Here is a 15,302-nt window from a genome sequence, read left to right as displayed (position 1 = left end):
CAGGTAATTAAGTCGTTGAGACAGTGTCCTTTCTGGTTGAAATGGCAAGAAACTGTTTTTTCTTTGTGATCCTGTCTGATATCTGTTTTGTGGGCATTGATCCTTTGGCGAAGTGTCTGAGACGTTTGTCCAATGTACATAGCAGGGGAATGTGGGAATCTCTTCTCACTTTTGTGCAGCCCCCCGACTCATTTTTCTATGGCTCAGCGGCCCCTGACCTAGAGGAGGGTCCCCACGCTTGCCCTAGAGTTTTGGTGACACGCTCTCTTCCCAGCTCACATCGGCAGAGGATGTTCTCAAGCAAGTTACTTGAGAAAAGAAGACGGAGGAGGGGAGGGGGGGCATAGCTGTTTTCAGATATGTTAAGGGCTGCCATAAAGAGAAATGGGATCCTTTGTTCCCTGCGTCCACTGAAGATAGGACAAGAAATAGGCTTACGGCAGATTTAGGTTTGATATGAGGAAAAACTTCCTAGCCCCCCGAGTAGTGAGGCACAAACTTCCAAGGGGTTGTGGAATCCATGGAAGCTTTTAAGACCAGTCTGAACAAACGCCCATCACAGGTGTCCTAGGTCCGTGGATACGGGATGTCTCGAGTTAGTGTTTTACTTCAAAATTGGGCGCTGTGTCGACACGCCAGATTTCGAAATATCCGATTTCGAACAAGAATCGAAATAAGAGACGCAATTTGCACACTTTATTTCGAGCTCAGGGTGCAGGGTAGACGCAACCCTCGGAGAACTCTCTGCATTTCTGCGATTCTTTACATCTGTCTCCAGCAAGTAGGTCAAAGCCCCTATGTTCGAAGCTGCATGACAAAAAAAATTTTCCTGAACAGAAAGCCACACCCTTTCTCATCCTCACCCAGTGGGGACTTCCTGAGCTGGCTCTAGCTAGAGGGTTTCTTTGTACAGAGATCGGTGGCATTCATCACTTCAGGCTTATGTAGGGCAAGTTCTGGGATAGGAAAATCTGGAAAAAAAAAAGGACTTAAGAGTTTCACCTCAAAGAGCCACTCAGTAGCATTAATATTGATTCTGCGGCTAGCAGGATGTGGTCTCTTGAAGCAAGCCAAGAATAGATTAGCTATGTAGCCACAGGCCTCGATCTCAGATACTTCCGTCCTCTCTTGCCCACTCTTTCCTCTTGGTTTTTGAACCCATTTTTATAGAATCGCAGAATCATGGGACTGCAGTGGGCCTCAAGAATTATCTAGAGCATTCCTGGCGGTTATTTGTCCAGCGTGCTCTTAACTATCTCCAGAGATGGGGATTCCACAACCTCTCCAGGCAATTTATTCCAGTGTTTCACCGCCCAGACAGTTGGGAAGTTTTTCCTAATGTCCAACCTAAACCTCCCTTGCTGCAATTTAAGCCCATTGCTTCTAGTCCTGTCCTCAGAGGTTAAGGATAATTCATTTTTTCTCATGCCTTCTTGGAACAACCTTTTATACACTTGACACCAGTCATCATGTCCGATGTTCCCCATCATTTGTTCCACCCACGTGCGGAATAAGTTTTGTTCTGTGCACCGAGACATGTGCAGATGTGCACCACCAGCAGAAACACATGTTGCCGGCTGCGGGCTCTGTGAGCACCCTGCTGATCAGCCAGGTGGCATTTGAATCTATCCTGGGTGGCCACCCAAGCGTTCAGCTCACACTCTGGTCGTGTCTCCTCTGTCTTCTCACCCCCAGTTTTTTCAGTCTTCCCTCGTCAGTCCGTTAATCATTTTTGCTGGTCTCCTCTGGACTTTCTCCAATTTGTCCACCTCTCTGCTGTAACGGAGCGCCCAGAACTGGACACAGTGCTCCAGCTGAGGCCTAATCAGTGCCGAGTGGCGCAGAAGAATTACGGGGCGTGCCTTGCGTCCAGCGCTCCTGCGAAGACATCCCAGAATGCTGTTTGCTTTTTTTGCCACCGTGAGATCCGCTTTGCCCTCCAGCCGCCTTTCCGCAGTGCTGCTTCCTCAGCCGTCATTTCCCACTTTGCCTCGGTCCTTTGTGAATTTCATCCTAGCGGCCTCAGACCATCGCTCCAGCTTGCCCGGATCAGTTGGAATTTTAATTCTATCCTCCAAAGCCGGGGTAGGCAAGATGCAGCTAGCTGGCCGGATTCGTCAAGCCATCAGATCTGGCCCGCAGCCACCGCAGAGACTGCTACAATGGAGCAGCTTGCACTGCTTTAAACCAGGGGTGGGGAACCTACGGCCCTTGACTTGCCCAAATCTGATCCCTCAGGCTTATGGCTCCTGCCTTCAGCACTGGGGTACTGGTGGTCCAGGTTCCTGCAGGGCCTGTCTCAGGTTCCTGCAGGGCTGCTGGCTGGGAGCTGCCTAGGTCACAGCCTGCCTCTGGCACCCCACCCCTTGTCTCTCCCCCCACAACTTCCTTCCCCAGGTCACCCCTCATCCCCTCTCCCTACCTCCTCCAGGTCACAACTCCCTCCCAGACCCTACACCTCCTTGTGCACCCCTCCCTAGGCCAGTACGCTCTCCTGTACCCATACCCTCTCTCTGTCCCTGCACCCCAACCTCCTGCCCCAGATCACAACCCCTGCTCTCACACACACTCCCTCTCAGCCCCCACCCCCTGCTGTACCCCAATCCTCTGTCCCAAGCTCCCTTCTGCACCCAACCTCCATCCCGGACCCCACACCTCCTCTAGAGAAGTGCGGCCCTTGACCACTTGGAGTGCCCCCCCCCATTACAATTATTGCCCCCTCCCCTGCTCTAAAGCCCTTGCAACCCGTCCCCGTGCGGCGTCATCTACAGACTTTGCAAGTGCCTTTCTATGCCGTTATCTAAACAATTAAACAGAACCAACCCCCCGGACTGACCCCGGTGGGTCCCACTTGATCTGCCCTACCCCATTGGGCCGTCGTCTTCTTCAGCGCTCCCTGGAAGCGAGGATGCTCCCAGCCAAGAGGGCTCCTTGGGGAGTTTTCAAGTGGTGGAGGAGCCCAGGTCTCCCAGATGTTCCCCTGCAAGCGACGAGGGTCCTCTTGGATGAAACGTCATTGTTGTCTGGACTGCTGTGCCCTGCCTGTCCTCTGTGGTCACGCGCCTATCTCATGAGCACGTCCGGTGCTGGGTGTGGTACCAGTTCCGCACCGGTTCCTCCTGGTTTGTTGGGTGGGCACCTCCCTTGTCAAGCTGTCCGTCTGCTGCTCTCCGTGAGCCTGGCGTGACTGTGAGAAGAGGACGTGCGTGTCAGGCGTGCGGACACAGCGGCCAGCCCAGGAGAGTTGTTGTTTCCGTGACCCGCGTTTCTATACCGCCGATGTTGGCTGCGGAGAGAAAGCTGATGTTAGTAGGTTGGTCTTCCCAGCTGATCCTGAGACTCCTCCTTAGGCAGGGTTGCTGGCTATTCCTGGCAGACTGTCTGGAATCTCATCCCCATAGAGTAGGGAGGAGAGGAGAACCACACTTGGGGCTCATTTGCAGATCCCGATCACGACGACTTGTTTGAGACGTTCCGAAGGAAGGACCGGCACCGCAGAGCCGCCACTCGACTTCTGGGTCAGTGGCTGCCACGGTATAGAATAGGGACCCCGTTTTCCAGGGGATCTCCGCTGGGGGCCATTTGTGGAGTGCCTAGATGAGTTAGTGCAGGTGGCAGAGTGCCTGCGTGTTCCGTGATGAGAAAGAGACCAGGCTGAGACAGGCGTTGGCAAAAAGAACCACGGTGCTTTGCGGGTCGGCCCCTGTGTGCGCAAGTGTAACGCCAAGAGGCGGAACCACACCTGGCTCCCAGCTACAGCTGTAGACAAACTCGCTCGGGCTGTAAGTGGTCTTGGAGGGACAGAGAACCACCCACAGCGGGCGTGTGGGTTGCACAAGAATGACCCAGGCCTCTGTATCTTGTGGTCTTCGACTTTGCTTGGAGACGTCGGAGATGGAGGCCGTCTGGACAATACTCCATCCCGGCCCTGGCAGGAAGGCAACCCCGAAGGAGACTCGGGCTTGTGGGACGGTAAATGGAGCCTGAGGAATCGTTTGGTCTCTGAGCAGTCGCACACAGTGGTGGCTGTCCACCCATCCGGGAGTCATCCGGGGGTGGAAATGAATTTCGGTGGGCAGCCAAATCTACACAGCACCTTCCGTAGGGCCTCACGGTTGATGGAGTCCAAGGGCCTCATGGATGATGAAGTCCAAGGCCTTGGTCAGATCGATGAATGCCATGAACAGGTCCTGGCGTGGCTCTCGGCACGTCTTCTGGATCTGTCGGGCCGGGAAGAGCATGGCGGACGTGCCTCGGGACAGCCAGAAGCCACGCTGTGACTCAGAGAGGAGTCCCTTGACGAGGAGGAGGAGGTGGCTAAGTGGCAAGTCTCTTTCTTGCAATGGAAAGGTTGGTAGTAACTCTGTTGCCTCTGCCCAGAGATGTGTCCCCTTCCTTGACTATCGTAACATGCCCAAAGAGTTCACCAGCAGGCCTCTGCCAAAGGGGTCACACCCGCACACAGTCCCGAGACGAGGGAGGGGTGACGGGGAAGATGGGCGCAGTGATCTCTGAGAGTCTGTGGTCACAAGTCTCGTTTTGGGCTGGCCTGAGACCAGAGACGCATTGCAGCGGCTGTGGGAGCAGCCTTTTCCAGATCCTCGCTGATCACCCCGAATGGAGAGGGGGCTAGAAAAGGTGCCCCGAACGTCAGCTGCCTCATGCTCTTCTGACTGGCCATAACCGGGTGGGATCACACAACTCCCCAGCCGAAACACGCAATGTAAGTCGATGGATTCTCTCACCGGGAACGTCCACACTCTTATGGACTCTCAGCGCAGAGAGAACGGCCATAATTGCCAGAGAATGGATAAGACTCAACACTGACATGGCATCTCTTACACCTTGTCTTCACTAAATGGAAGAGCGACGCTTCCGCGATTGATCTTCCGGAGTTTGATTTAGTGAGTCTAGTTAAGACTCGCTAAATTGAATTCAGAGGGCACCCGCACTGGTGGCTGGTACTCCTGCTTCTGCAAGGCGTAAGGGAAGCGTTTGCTCCCGTCGGCCTCCCGCCGTGGGGTCGGCGGGGAACCTCGAAACAAGGTACATCGACTCCAGCTACGTAATTAACGTAGCTGGAGTTGCGTGTTTTGGTTCAGCCTTCTCTTTTAGTGTAGACCTGGCCTTAGACCCACCAGGCCAATGGGGGCCAATTAAAAGAGGATGGAAGTAGTGACAGCTTAAGGAAAGAGAGACACATTCGTGGGATTGGCTTTGCTGTCAAATGTAAGATTGCGGGTCAGCTTCCGGAGCACCTCATGACTTTGCAACTCAGACTCAGCAACAAGCAATATGCCACCATCGTCAGGGCCTACCCCCAGCACTCAATGATGAGGAAGACAACAAGGAGCAGTTTTATGGAAGTCTTGGTGCAGTCCTCACCCCCACGCTTAACCCAGACAGATTATCCTCCTGGGAGCATGACCGCGAACCACTGAGAATTACTCTCAGAGAACAACTTTCCAAACATGTGCCTTGCTTGTTGCCAGGTAACTTACTTCAGTAAGGCTCTGTGGCAAGCATGTTCAGCAGGACTCCATGCCAGCCTCGGGGTTCACCTTGTGCCTTTACATGAAAGACTGGAAAGCAATGTTCCCTCTAATCTCTTTTCATCGGTGTGCAGATTGTTTCTGCCCACGCGCGGAATAATTTTATATGTGGCATGTGTGAATGTGCACCACCAGTCGAAACAAAGAAAACCTTGCTGTGGGCGTTCTGCTCATCAGCTGGGTGGCATCTGAGTCTCTCCTGAGCAGCCTCACTTGGTGACCGAGATCTTTTCTTTCCATACATCTGTGCTGTCTCTGGAACTGTGAGGATCCGATCCTGATTGGGACCTGTGGCAAATCAGTAATAACCATGAATAAACTCTGTTTTTGTCAGTGATGCGGGGGATGGGTGAATCTATCCCCACACAGTATTTTCTGACCCTGATTCGACTGCTACAAAGGGGGAGGGAGTAGGATTTTGCGAATAAAATATATGGCTTGGATTCAGGCGACGTGAATATGAAAGTAGACATGGCAAGATTGAACGAGAGCGGAGATCAGTTCTGTGTTTCTGATGGGTCAGAGGAGGCTGCATAAGAAAGTGCGAGATGCCCTGACGGGGGTAGATGTACATAATCTGGTTCATGACGGTGTCCTCGTAACGGTAATAGTCGGTGATCAGCGGGAAACGTAAGCTTTTCATCTTCATTCTGACATGCTCTGTTACATTGCTGTTCTACCTCTGGCTGTTTTTATCCAGATAAGCGACCAAGCCTTCTTTTAATCTTACTAAATTCTTGGTTTGATTGCTGACTCTGCCACAGGCTTCCTGAATCTTCTTGGTCCAATCACTTAATCTCCCTCGCCCTTGGCTTCTACCTCTGTAAAAGAGAGAAAAGCTATCCCTCCAAAAGAGTGTTGTGAGGGTGAATTCACAAATATGCAGCCGGGCCCACAGACAGAAGCACAAAGTATTATCGTTAAAGCTATGAACTAATGCACACTGGTGCAGTGTGGCTGAATTCATGCTGCTCTTAAAGGTTTTTTGCTGTTGTTGTTGTTGTTGTTGTTGTGCTTAACATTGGCTATTTATATCTACTCTGTGTCTCATCAGCAGTTTATTCTCCTGACCTGCAGCACTGGCCTTACCTTTTGAGCTAAGTGAGTAACTCCATTAGCTGGTAACAGTAGTAGGCTGTTATCTGCGATCGGTGCCTCCACTAGATGAGGAGTGAGCACACTTTGCTAGCATATTACATGTTCAGACTTCATCCTTACCATTGTAGTGATGCAGGTATTAACAGTGCCAGTCATCTAATTTTTGTCCCTTAATCAATTTTCTAACGTACTTCCATACTGACAATTCCTCTTTAATATTTACATGTTATAGAGGATACCAGGGAGGCTTTTGACAGCACAGTGAGGTGGGGAATTGAACAAGATAACTTGATAAGCAGGTCACTAATGAAACAGATACCGGAGAGCAAATTCTCTTAAGCAGGAGGAAATAAACAAGCCTTCTAAAAACGCTAATTATTCTGAAACTTGTGGGAACAGCTGTGCTCTCACTAACCTCAAACTAACAGAAAATGAACAGCTCTGGGGTGTGGGAGGCAGGAAGAGTTTACCCACAATATCGAGCTTTCTTTCCTCCATATCTCTGAAGCTATGAATGTTGGAAGGACTAAGAAAATATTACCCAGGCAGAAACCGAAGTGGATGGAGTCTTTTTGGGCTTTGTTTTTTCCTTAAGGCACCACCAATAAGGTTTGCTATTGATGGGCACACCTGAAATAAGGGGTGTTTTCCAAGCACAAAGGAGTAAAATCCCATAGGAGAATCAGAAATCTGCAGGCTAATTTTGCAGACTCAATGGGCCAAATTCTGATCTCTATTAACTCCACAGGGAGGAAAGCTAGACTTGTAGGCAAGGCATGGGTGTAGGACTTGTGATAGCTGGGTTAAGTTTGTAGTTTCTGCCACTGACTCACTATGTGTCCGTTGGCAAGTCATTTAACATCCCTCTGCTAGGTTCCCCATCTGTAAAAGGTGGAGGATGCCTCACCAGGGGCGTATGAGGATAAATGCAATACAGCACGTGAGGTACTCAGATGCTACAGGAATGGAGGTGTACCAGGTTGGCTTGGTTCTGGGCTGGACAGACGGAGGATCAGATAGCCCTGGTTGAAAGATGAGCCAAAAGTAGGCTGAACCAGGTGATCCCAAGATAAGAAAGTGCAGGGAACAGATTACAGCTACTTCTGCAGATCCTGCAGAAAGAAGGAACATCACTACAGGGCCCTACGTCAATGAGGAAAAACCCGAAGAAGCAGGAGCGTGTGGGTGCAGGGTTAGATTTAGGGCCAGGTGACTGCCTGAAATGCCAGGTGTTGGGGGCACCAAGCTTTAGATCATATCACAGGGGCCAAGCGACCTTTGACCTAAAGGTCTAGGGGTCACATTCTAAGGCCATAACCTGACTTAATACTGGCCCACCCAGTGCTGGTGCACAGTTCGATTTCCTGATGTTAGCCCGTTTCAATTATTAGCCCATTTCAATTATTCTCAACCATTTAAAAGTTCCTATGAACTCCATTTTTTTGAGAGATGGCCTGAATAAACACACAGATTTACCCATGCAAAAGTATTCTCCGATACGGTCGGATCAGTTATGTGTGCCAATTGTGCATCCGAAGTTGTGAAATGGGCCGCACGTGCCATGAACGATATAGGCAAATGGAGGAGGCGGCCAGAGAGCGATCTAAGCAGGGGAGAGGCCAGTAAAGGCCAGAGGAGGCTGTGTGAATGTGTGTTCTGTGTTAGTCTGGTTTAATCAGGGGAGGGGCACTCAACAGAGCTTGAGGCCTGGAGGGTCACTGTGTTCTGGGGGAAGGGGCGATTAGTGGGATCCAAAGAGGGGATTTACCGTAACTGCCTTTTGAGGCGAGTGAGTTCTGAAAGGGCCCTGAGAGCAGAGCAAGGCGATGCAGAGACATGCTGGCCATGAGAGGGCGCGCTAGGGGCAGCTGTGGGCATTACACAAAAGTACCCAGAGAGATGGTTAATACACTGGCTTCCCCAGGGGTAGGCTGGACTGGGGCCTGCGTGCCTGGAACCGTTTCGTACAATAGATCTGAATTGTGCTTATCTGGACAGAGTTGCCAGTCCTCTCAGACAGGCCCCCTCGTGTCAAGGTAGCCTTCATCCCATTTTCTTGCTCACTTTTACTTGCTCATTGCTGCTTGCTTATTGTGTATTTGTGTTGCGGTGAGTGTTTGTGTTCGTGTTCCAGTAGCAGTCGGGGGATTTGAGTCAGGGATGAAGGCCTCACTGTACTGCTTACTATACACCCAAAGAGGAAAAAAACCCCAGCCCCAGCCCCAAAGAGTTACATAAGAACACGAGAGTCGCCAGACTGTGTCAGACCAAAGGTCCCTCTAGCCCAGTGTCCTGTCTGCTCACAGTGGCCAATACCAGGTGCCCCAGAGAGAATGAATAGAACAGGGAATCATCAAGGAATCCCTCTCCTGTCACCCATTTCTAGCCCCAGCCAAACAAAGGCTAGGGACACCACTCCTACCCATCCTGGCTAATAACCATCAATGGACCTAACCTCCATGAATCTATCTAGTTCCTTTTTGAACCCTGTTAAAGTCCTGGTCTTCACAACATCCTCTGGCAAAGAGTTCCACAGGTTGCCGGTGCATTGCATGAAGAAAAACTTCCTTTTATTTGTTTTAAACTTGCTGCCTGTTCTTGTGATGGGAACAAATCAATAACTTTTCCTTATTCACTTTTTCCACACCTGTCATGATTTTATAGACCTCTGTCATATCCGCATCCACTCTTAGTCTCCTCTTTCCTAAGCTGAAAAGTCCCACTCTTTTAAATTTCTCTTCATATGGTACCTGTGTCAAACCCCTTCTCATTTTTGTTGTGACAAAGAGCATCAGGTGGATACAACAAACAAAATGGCAGGGGGGAGAGGAGAAGGAGGGTAAATAATAGTGAGACGATGGAGATTAATCTAACAATCAGCAGCCCCAACATAGAAATAATAATTTCTCTTTGGAAGGGTAAAATTCGCCCCTTCCTTTTGGGCACAGATCTCATGCACTTAGTGAGAGCAGACCTGGTATGCTACCAAATTCTTATTGCGAGGTTGTATCTGTGTGTTGGGATGTGCACCCAGAATCATTGTGAGGTGGCTTGAGCCGGCTGGGTAGACTTAGTATCACCGTGGTCTTCATTAGGACTACGCTGTGCGTGTGGCTTTATCGCTGTGGAAGTTACTGTGAGTCTCTGAGGCTACTAGCATGGATTTTATTTTAATCTTTTGTTGCTGTTGAAGTTGTGAAAAGAGAATCGAAACTTTCCTCCTGGACACATTCCCTTTCCACTAGCATCCACCTCTAAACCCTGACGGTGTAAATGACTTTGAAATGAGCCAGATACTGGAGGTAGCCCGGAAAAACTTCACCGTGTCTTGTGACTGTGTCTGCTCTTCCGACATTTTTTGCAGAAGAGCAGACACGCTCTTTCGGAAGCCCTGTAAACCTCATTTCCTGAGGAAGAAGGGCTCTTCCGAAAGAGGAGGTTCTTCCAAAATTTGGCCCAATGTAGATGGACCAAATTTCAGAAAAGCCTCTTCTGAAAAAACAATCGGAAAAAGGCACGCAAATTGTGGAGCGCAATTTCCGTACCTTTTTCCGAAAAAGAAGTGTCATGTAGACATAGCCTTAAAGACAAGCACAATCGGGTATGGTTACCAGTCCCGGGCTAGGCCGGTTTTGCTGGCTGAACAGTCTGGACTGGAACAGCAAGTTGGGGCTTAGAGGTGCATTGCAAGGCAAGACATGATTACTGGCAGCATTGCAGACCGGGGCTGACGGGCACCGAGGGATGGGGGTTCCAGATTCAACTAGCAATGCTGGGGGGAGGGGCCGGGGACTAGGAACACAGATACAGATGGCTAACCCTTCTAAACCCTTTTCACAATGACCCTCCACATTTTGTACTGACACACTATGAAACCCTAAAAAGGCCAACAGGTCGGTTTTACACATTTGTAATAGTCCTCCTGTGTAGGGTTGCCAGATGGTCTCCCAAAAAATACCGGATACCCGGTATTTTTTGGTCGAGCAAAAAAACCCCCAAACAACAAACAAACAAACAAAAAACGTGGGGGCGGACTCCCACCCACTCCCCCCGCCCACGCCAGGCTTCTGTGCAATCACAGGCTCCTAGCGCTGTTCGTGGCCCCCCCCTTCCAGCCACTCCCCCCACCCACACTAGGCTTCCGGCTGGTGCGCAGTCGGAAAAATCAGAGAATACCGAACATTGCACATGCCCGGTATTCTCTTTTTTTTTTTTACCGGACAAAGAGCGCAAATACCGGACTGTCCGGTAGAATACTACTCCTGTGTCTGGAATACTTTGATGTCAAAGATATGGGAGACTTCTGCTTATGGTCCTTGATGGCAGATTTGCTTTTGCAGAAGGCAGCATTTCAAACACGAAAAATTGCACATGCATCCAAATTCATCGGGCCTACCCCACGTTCGGAAACAAACTCCAGACAAAGGAAATAATCTCTCCACGGTGCCTGGCAGTTTTTACGGAAATACGTTTTAAAGTGCTGCTCCTTACACGTCCTAGGGATACAAAATCCCGTTTAAAAAGTGAACCTGTTAAATGTTATGGTTCACAGGGATCCTGCGGGCAGGGGCTGCTTCAGGCAAGCCAGGCCAGGCCTGCAGACGGAGAACTGCTCCAGTCCGGCCGGACCACCGGCTAACCAGTTACCTAGTAAGCATCACCCAGTAAGGGTGGTGCTTACTGGGTTGCCAGTTAACTGGTTGATCCTTTACATCTGTGGGTCCTGACCTCCCAGGGGGTCACGAGCAACTTAGAGGGGGGTCGCGGTATCACAAAGTTTGAGAACCCCTGCTTTGCATCCTAAACACACACTGGCAGCCCGATATTGGAGTGAGTTGTGCAGAGCAGAGTAGAGGTGTATTTTCAGACCCGTATGAAACCTCAGGATTTGAATACTAAAGGCTGCTGCATGTCAGGGAAGGGGTGTTTTGCCAGACACTGGGATGGTCGTCACCATGGTAATAACACTTCCTGACACTTTGCCTTGGTGATGTTTAATCATGTGATCTCCCCGTGGGATCATACCGTATGCTCATTTTCCTGTATCGACTACACCCGTTGGAAGCATCTCAGCTCCAAAGGGTACGTCCTCACCACAGCCAGAGGTGGGATGGCACCAGGGGCTAGCCACGCTGCTCATGAACATACCCATGGTCCCCGGCGGGCTTGTCCAGGGTCCCGTGCAGCTTCATTGCTTGGGGTATTCGAGCCAGACTGATCATAGCCGGGTTGAGCGTATCGGCCCATGCTGCACTCCCCTCCCCCCTCCAGATGGCCGCGTGGACAGAAGACACGTGCAGACGACATAGGCCGTGGGTGGGAGAAGATCCACTTTATGAATGGGAAACTGAGGCATGGAGACAGGTTGACGTGTCAAAGATAACAAGGGCAGCATGTGATAGAGCCAGGAGCGGAGACCCATTCTCCTGAGCATCGCTCCAGTGACTTCATGACAAAACTAATCTTGCTGGTGGGATTTCAAAGAGCTGGGCCTGAGCAATGCAAGCTAAGGCTCCTTGTGGTCATACTAACATAGCATCATAGAACAGTAGAACTGGAAGGGACCTCGAGAGGTCATCAAGTCCAGTCCCCTGCCCTCATGGCAGGACCCAGTACTGTCTAGATCATCCCGTCATGAAATACCATGCTCCTTTATCTATGCTGATCGCTCGTCAGGGACAGAATAGAGTTCCGTGGTGTTCATTGCCCCTCCACACACACTTAGAAGCATCTACAAGTTGAACTCTCTAGTCCGGCACTCTCTGGTCCAGCACTCTCTGGTCCGGCACTCTCTAGTCCGGCACTCTCTGGTCCGGCACTCTCTGGTCCGGCACTCTCTAGTCCAGCACTCTCTGGTCCGGCACTCTCTGGTCCGGCACTCTCTAGTCCGGCACTCTCTGGTCCGGCACTCTCTGGTCCGGCACTCTCTAGTCCAGCACTCTCTGGTCCGGCACTCTCTGGTCCGGCACTCTCTAGTCCGGCACTCTCTGGTCCGGCACTCTCTGGTCCGGCACTCTCTAGTCCGGCACTCTCTGGTCCGGCACTCTGTGGTCTGGCAACATCCATGGTCCGGCATGATTTGAGTGAGCTGGATATCCACTTCGCATGGGCGTGGCCAAGTGTCCCGCGGTCCCATAAGGCTTGTTTATAGCCACCAGGCCTGCGGCGCTCAGAGTTCGGTGCTGTTATTTGGCTCTAATTTACCACTAAATACCTACGCTGCAACACTATTTCAGGATACCGGAGTACCCTGAAATATCTACCCTGCGTCTTCACAGCAAGCCCATTATTTCGGGTTTGCTATTCTGACGTCCCTGTAAACCTCCTTCCACGAGGAGTAAGAGACGTTTCGGAATAGCGCTTTATTTCGAAATTTGGCACTATATGGACTGCGCTAAGTGACAAAATAAGCTATTTTGAAATAGTGTCGAAATAAGGTACGCGGTTTGCATAGCTCAAATGGCGTATCTTATTTCGAGTTACGGTGCTGCGTAGACGCACCTCCCAGTCAGCCGTGGAAGGGCTGGTCATGCTGCTAGACAATATTGACTTCCTGTGGTCTGGCAACTTCTCTGGTTCGGCACCGGCCAGGTCCTGAGGGTGCCGGACCAGAGAGTCTCAGCCTGGCATGCGGCCTGTGAGATTGCAGGATCTTGTGCTCGATCCACTCTGGTGACTCCTGAGCCCCCTGTGGAATGTGGGCCGCATGCCCGGATTTCACCAAGGTGGAAAACGGACGGGAGGCGAGAGCGTTGCGTGTCCTGCCCCTGAATATCCGGAGCAGAGACGGGCCCGTCTGTGGGATGGGCTGGGTCCCGTGGCAGACACGAGGTGCTGGAGGAAGGGGAAGGCCCTCAGGTCGGTCTCACTGCTGGTAAACGTGGTTCCTTTTACTTATTCTCTAGGTGCCTTCTCACTGTCCGTGAGAGACAGCAGCTCTACTGAGGGCGACATAATCAAACACTACCGGATCCGCTCCTTGGACGGCGGGGGGTATTACATCTCCCCCAAGACCTCCTTCTCCTCGCTGCGCCAGCTCGTCCAGCATTACTGCAGTAAGTGGCCCGGGGCCGTGCACAGGGCCGTCGGCCACAGCAGCAGAGACACGCTGCCTGCTGGCAGAAGGAGGCCGCCGGGCCTGGTGTCTCTCCACCCACAGCCATGAGCAAAATGAATGTCCCAAATCAGACATGCACAGGAGCAAAACCGTCCCTTCCCAGGGCACAGCAGCTCCGCCAGGCACAGCAGGAGCCAGGGCGGGAGAGCCACCATGGCTGGAAGGGACTGGAGTCTGGATAGAGGCATGTGGGGTGTGAGACAGTGCAAGCACTCTGATGGCAGAAACTCTTTTGCATGAGCTGGTGGGGGAAAGAGTGGGGCTAGGGGATCTGTCATTGCATGGGCCTGCCAGGCCTTTCTCCTGGGGCTCAAACAGCCTAGGTGGAGTGGCTGTCCCACAAGCTGAGGAGGAGGCAAGTTACCTCAGGCCGGAGAGTCCGGCCGGAATTTCTGGCCCTTACTGGCGAGCTGACGGCTGTTCTCTCGATGCAGACAAAGGGGATGGTTTGTGCCAGAGGCTGATCGCGCCGTGCATATCCCTGGTTCCCCAGAGGCCCTGGGCAAAGGACGAATGGGAAATCCCACGGGAGTCTCTCAAACTTGTGAAGAAACTTGGCGCGGGGCAGTTTGGAGAAGTCTGGATGGGTAAGTGCAACGCCCCCTCGCCCCACCGAGTCAGCCCCGGGCACCGCGCGGGAGCCACAGGAAAAGGGAACCCTTGTTTTCTGAGAATTGTCCCGAGTGCAGGGGCCTTGCTAGGACCTGGCCGACTGCTCATAGGGGAGGCTAGAAGCTCAAGAGCAAGTGCTGGAAGACTAAGGCTGTGTCTAGACTGGCCAGTTTTTCTGGAAAATCAGCCGCTTTTCTGGAAAAGCTTGCCAGCTGTCTACACTGGCCGCTTGAATTTCCACAAAAGCACTGACTTCCTACTGTAAGAAATCAGTGCTTCTTGTGGAAATACTATGCTGCTCCCGTTCAGGCAAAAGTCCCTTTTTCACAAAGCTTTTGTGCAAAAGGGCCAGTGTAGACAGCTCAGATTTGTTTTCCGCAAAAAAGCCCCGATGGCGAAAATGGCGATCGGGGCTTTTTTGCGGAAAAGCGCGTCTAGGTTGGCCACGGACGCTTTTCTGCAGAAAGTGCTTTTGCAGAAAAGCGTCCGTGCCCATCTAGACGCTCTGTTCCGAAAATGCTTTTAACGGAAAACTTTTCCATTAAAAGCATTTCCGGAAAATTGTGCCAGTCTAGACGGAGCCTAAGGGTGCTGTTACCAGCATAGAAACATAGAACACTAGAGCTGGGAGGGACCCTGAGAGTCGTCGAGTCCAGTCCCCGGCCCTCATGACTGCACCAAGCACCGTATAGACTATCCCTGATAGATGTCTACCTGACATGCTCTTAAATATCTCCAGTGACGGAGGTTCTACAACTCCCTAGGGAACCCGTCCCAGGGCTTCCCCACCCTCCTAGGGAGATCGTTTGTCCTAATCTCCAACCTAGACCTCTCCCACCACAACTTGAGCCCATCGCTCCTTGTTCTACCACCTGCCCCCACTAAGAACGGCCTCTCTCCAGCCTCTTTGGACCCCCCTGCAG

The 15,302-nt window shown here is 51.5% G+C and overlaps 1 protein-coding gene across 4 annotated transcripts in view; it reads left to right on the top strand.

Annotated features, from left to right (window-relative positions):
• BLK (BLK proto-oncogene, Src family tyrosine kinase) overlaps nt 1-15,302 on the top strand; it is a 71,845-nt gene that overhangs the window by 39,341 nt on the left and 17,202 nt on the right. For all 4 annotated transcript variants that reach the window (XM_075923239.1, XM_075923238.1, XM_025181099.2 and 1 more), the window contains exons 7-8: nt 13,556-13,705; nt 14,202-14,354. In XM_075923239.1, coding sequence (XP_075779354.1) covers nt 13,556-13,705; nt 14,202-14,354 — 303 coding nt within the window. The remainder of the gene's footprint in view (nt 1-13,555; nt 13,706-14,201; nt 14,355-15,302) is intronic.

This window comes from Pelodiscus sinensis, chromosome 3 (genome assembly GCF_049634645.1).
Source record: "Pelodiscus sinensis isolate JC-2024 chromosome 3, ASM4963464v1, whole genome shotgun sequence".
In the NCBI taxonomy this organism is placed as follows: Eukaryota; Metazoa; Chordata; order Testudines; family Trionychidae; genus Pelodiscus; species Pelodiscus sinensis.
This window is presented reverse-complemented; position numbering and strand designations above follow the sequence as displayed.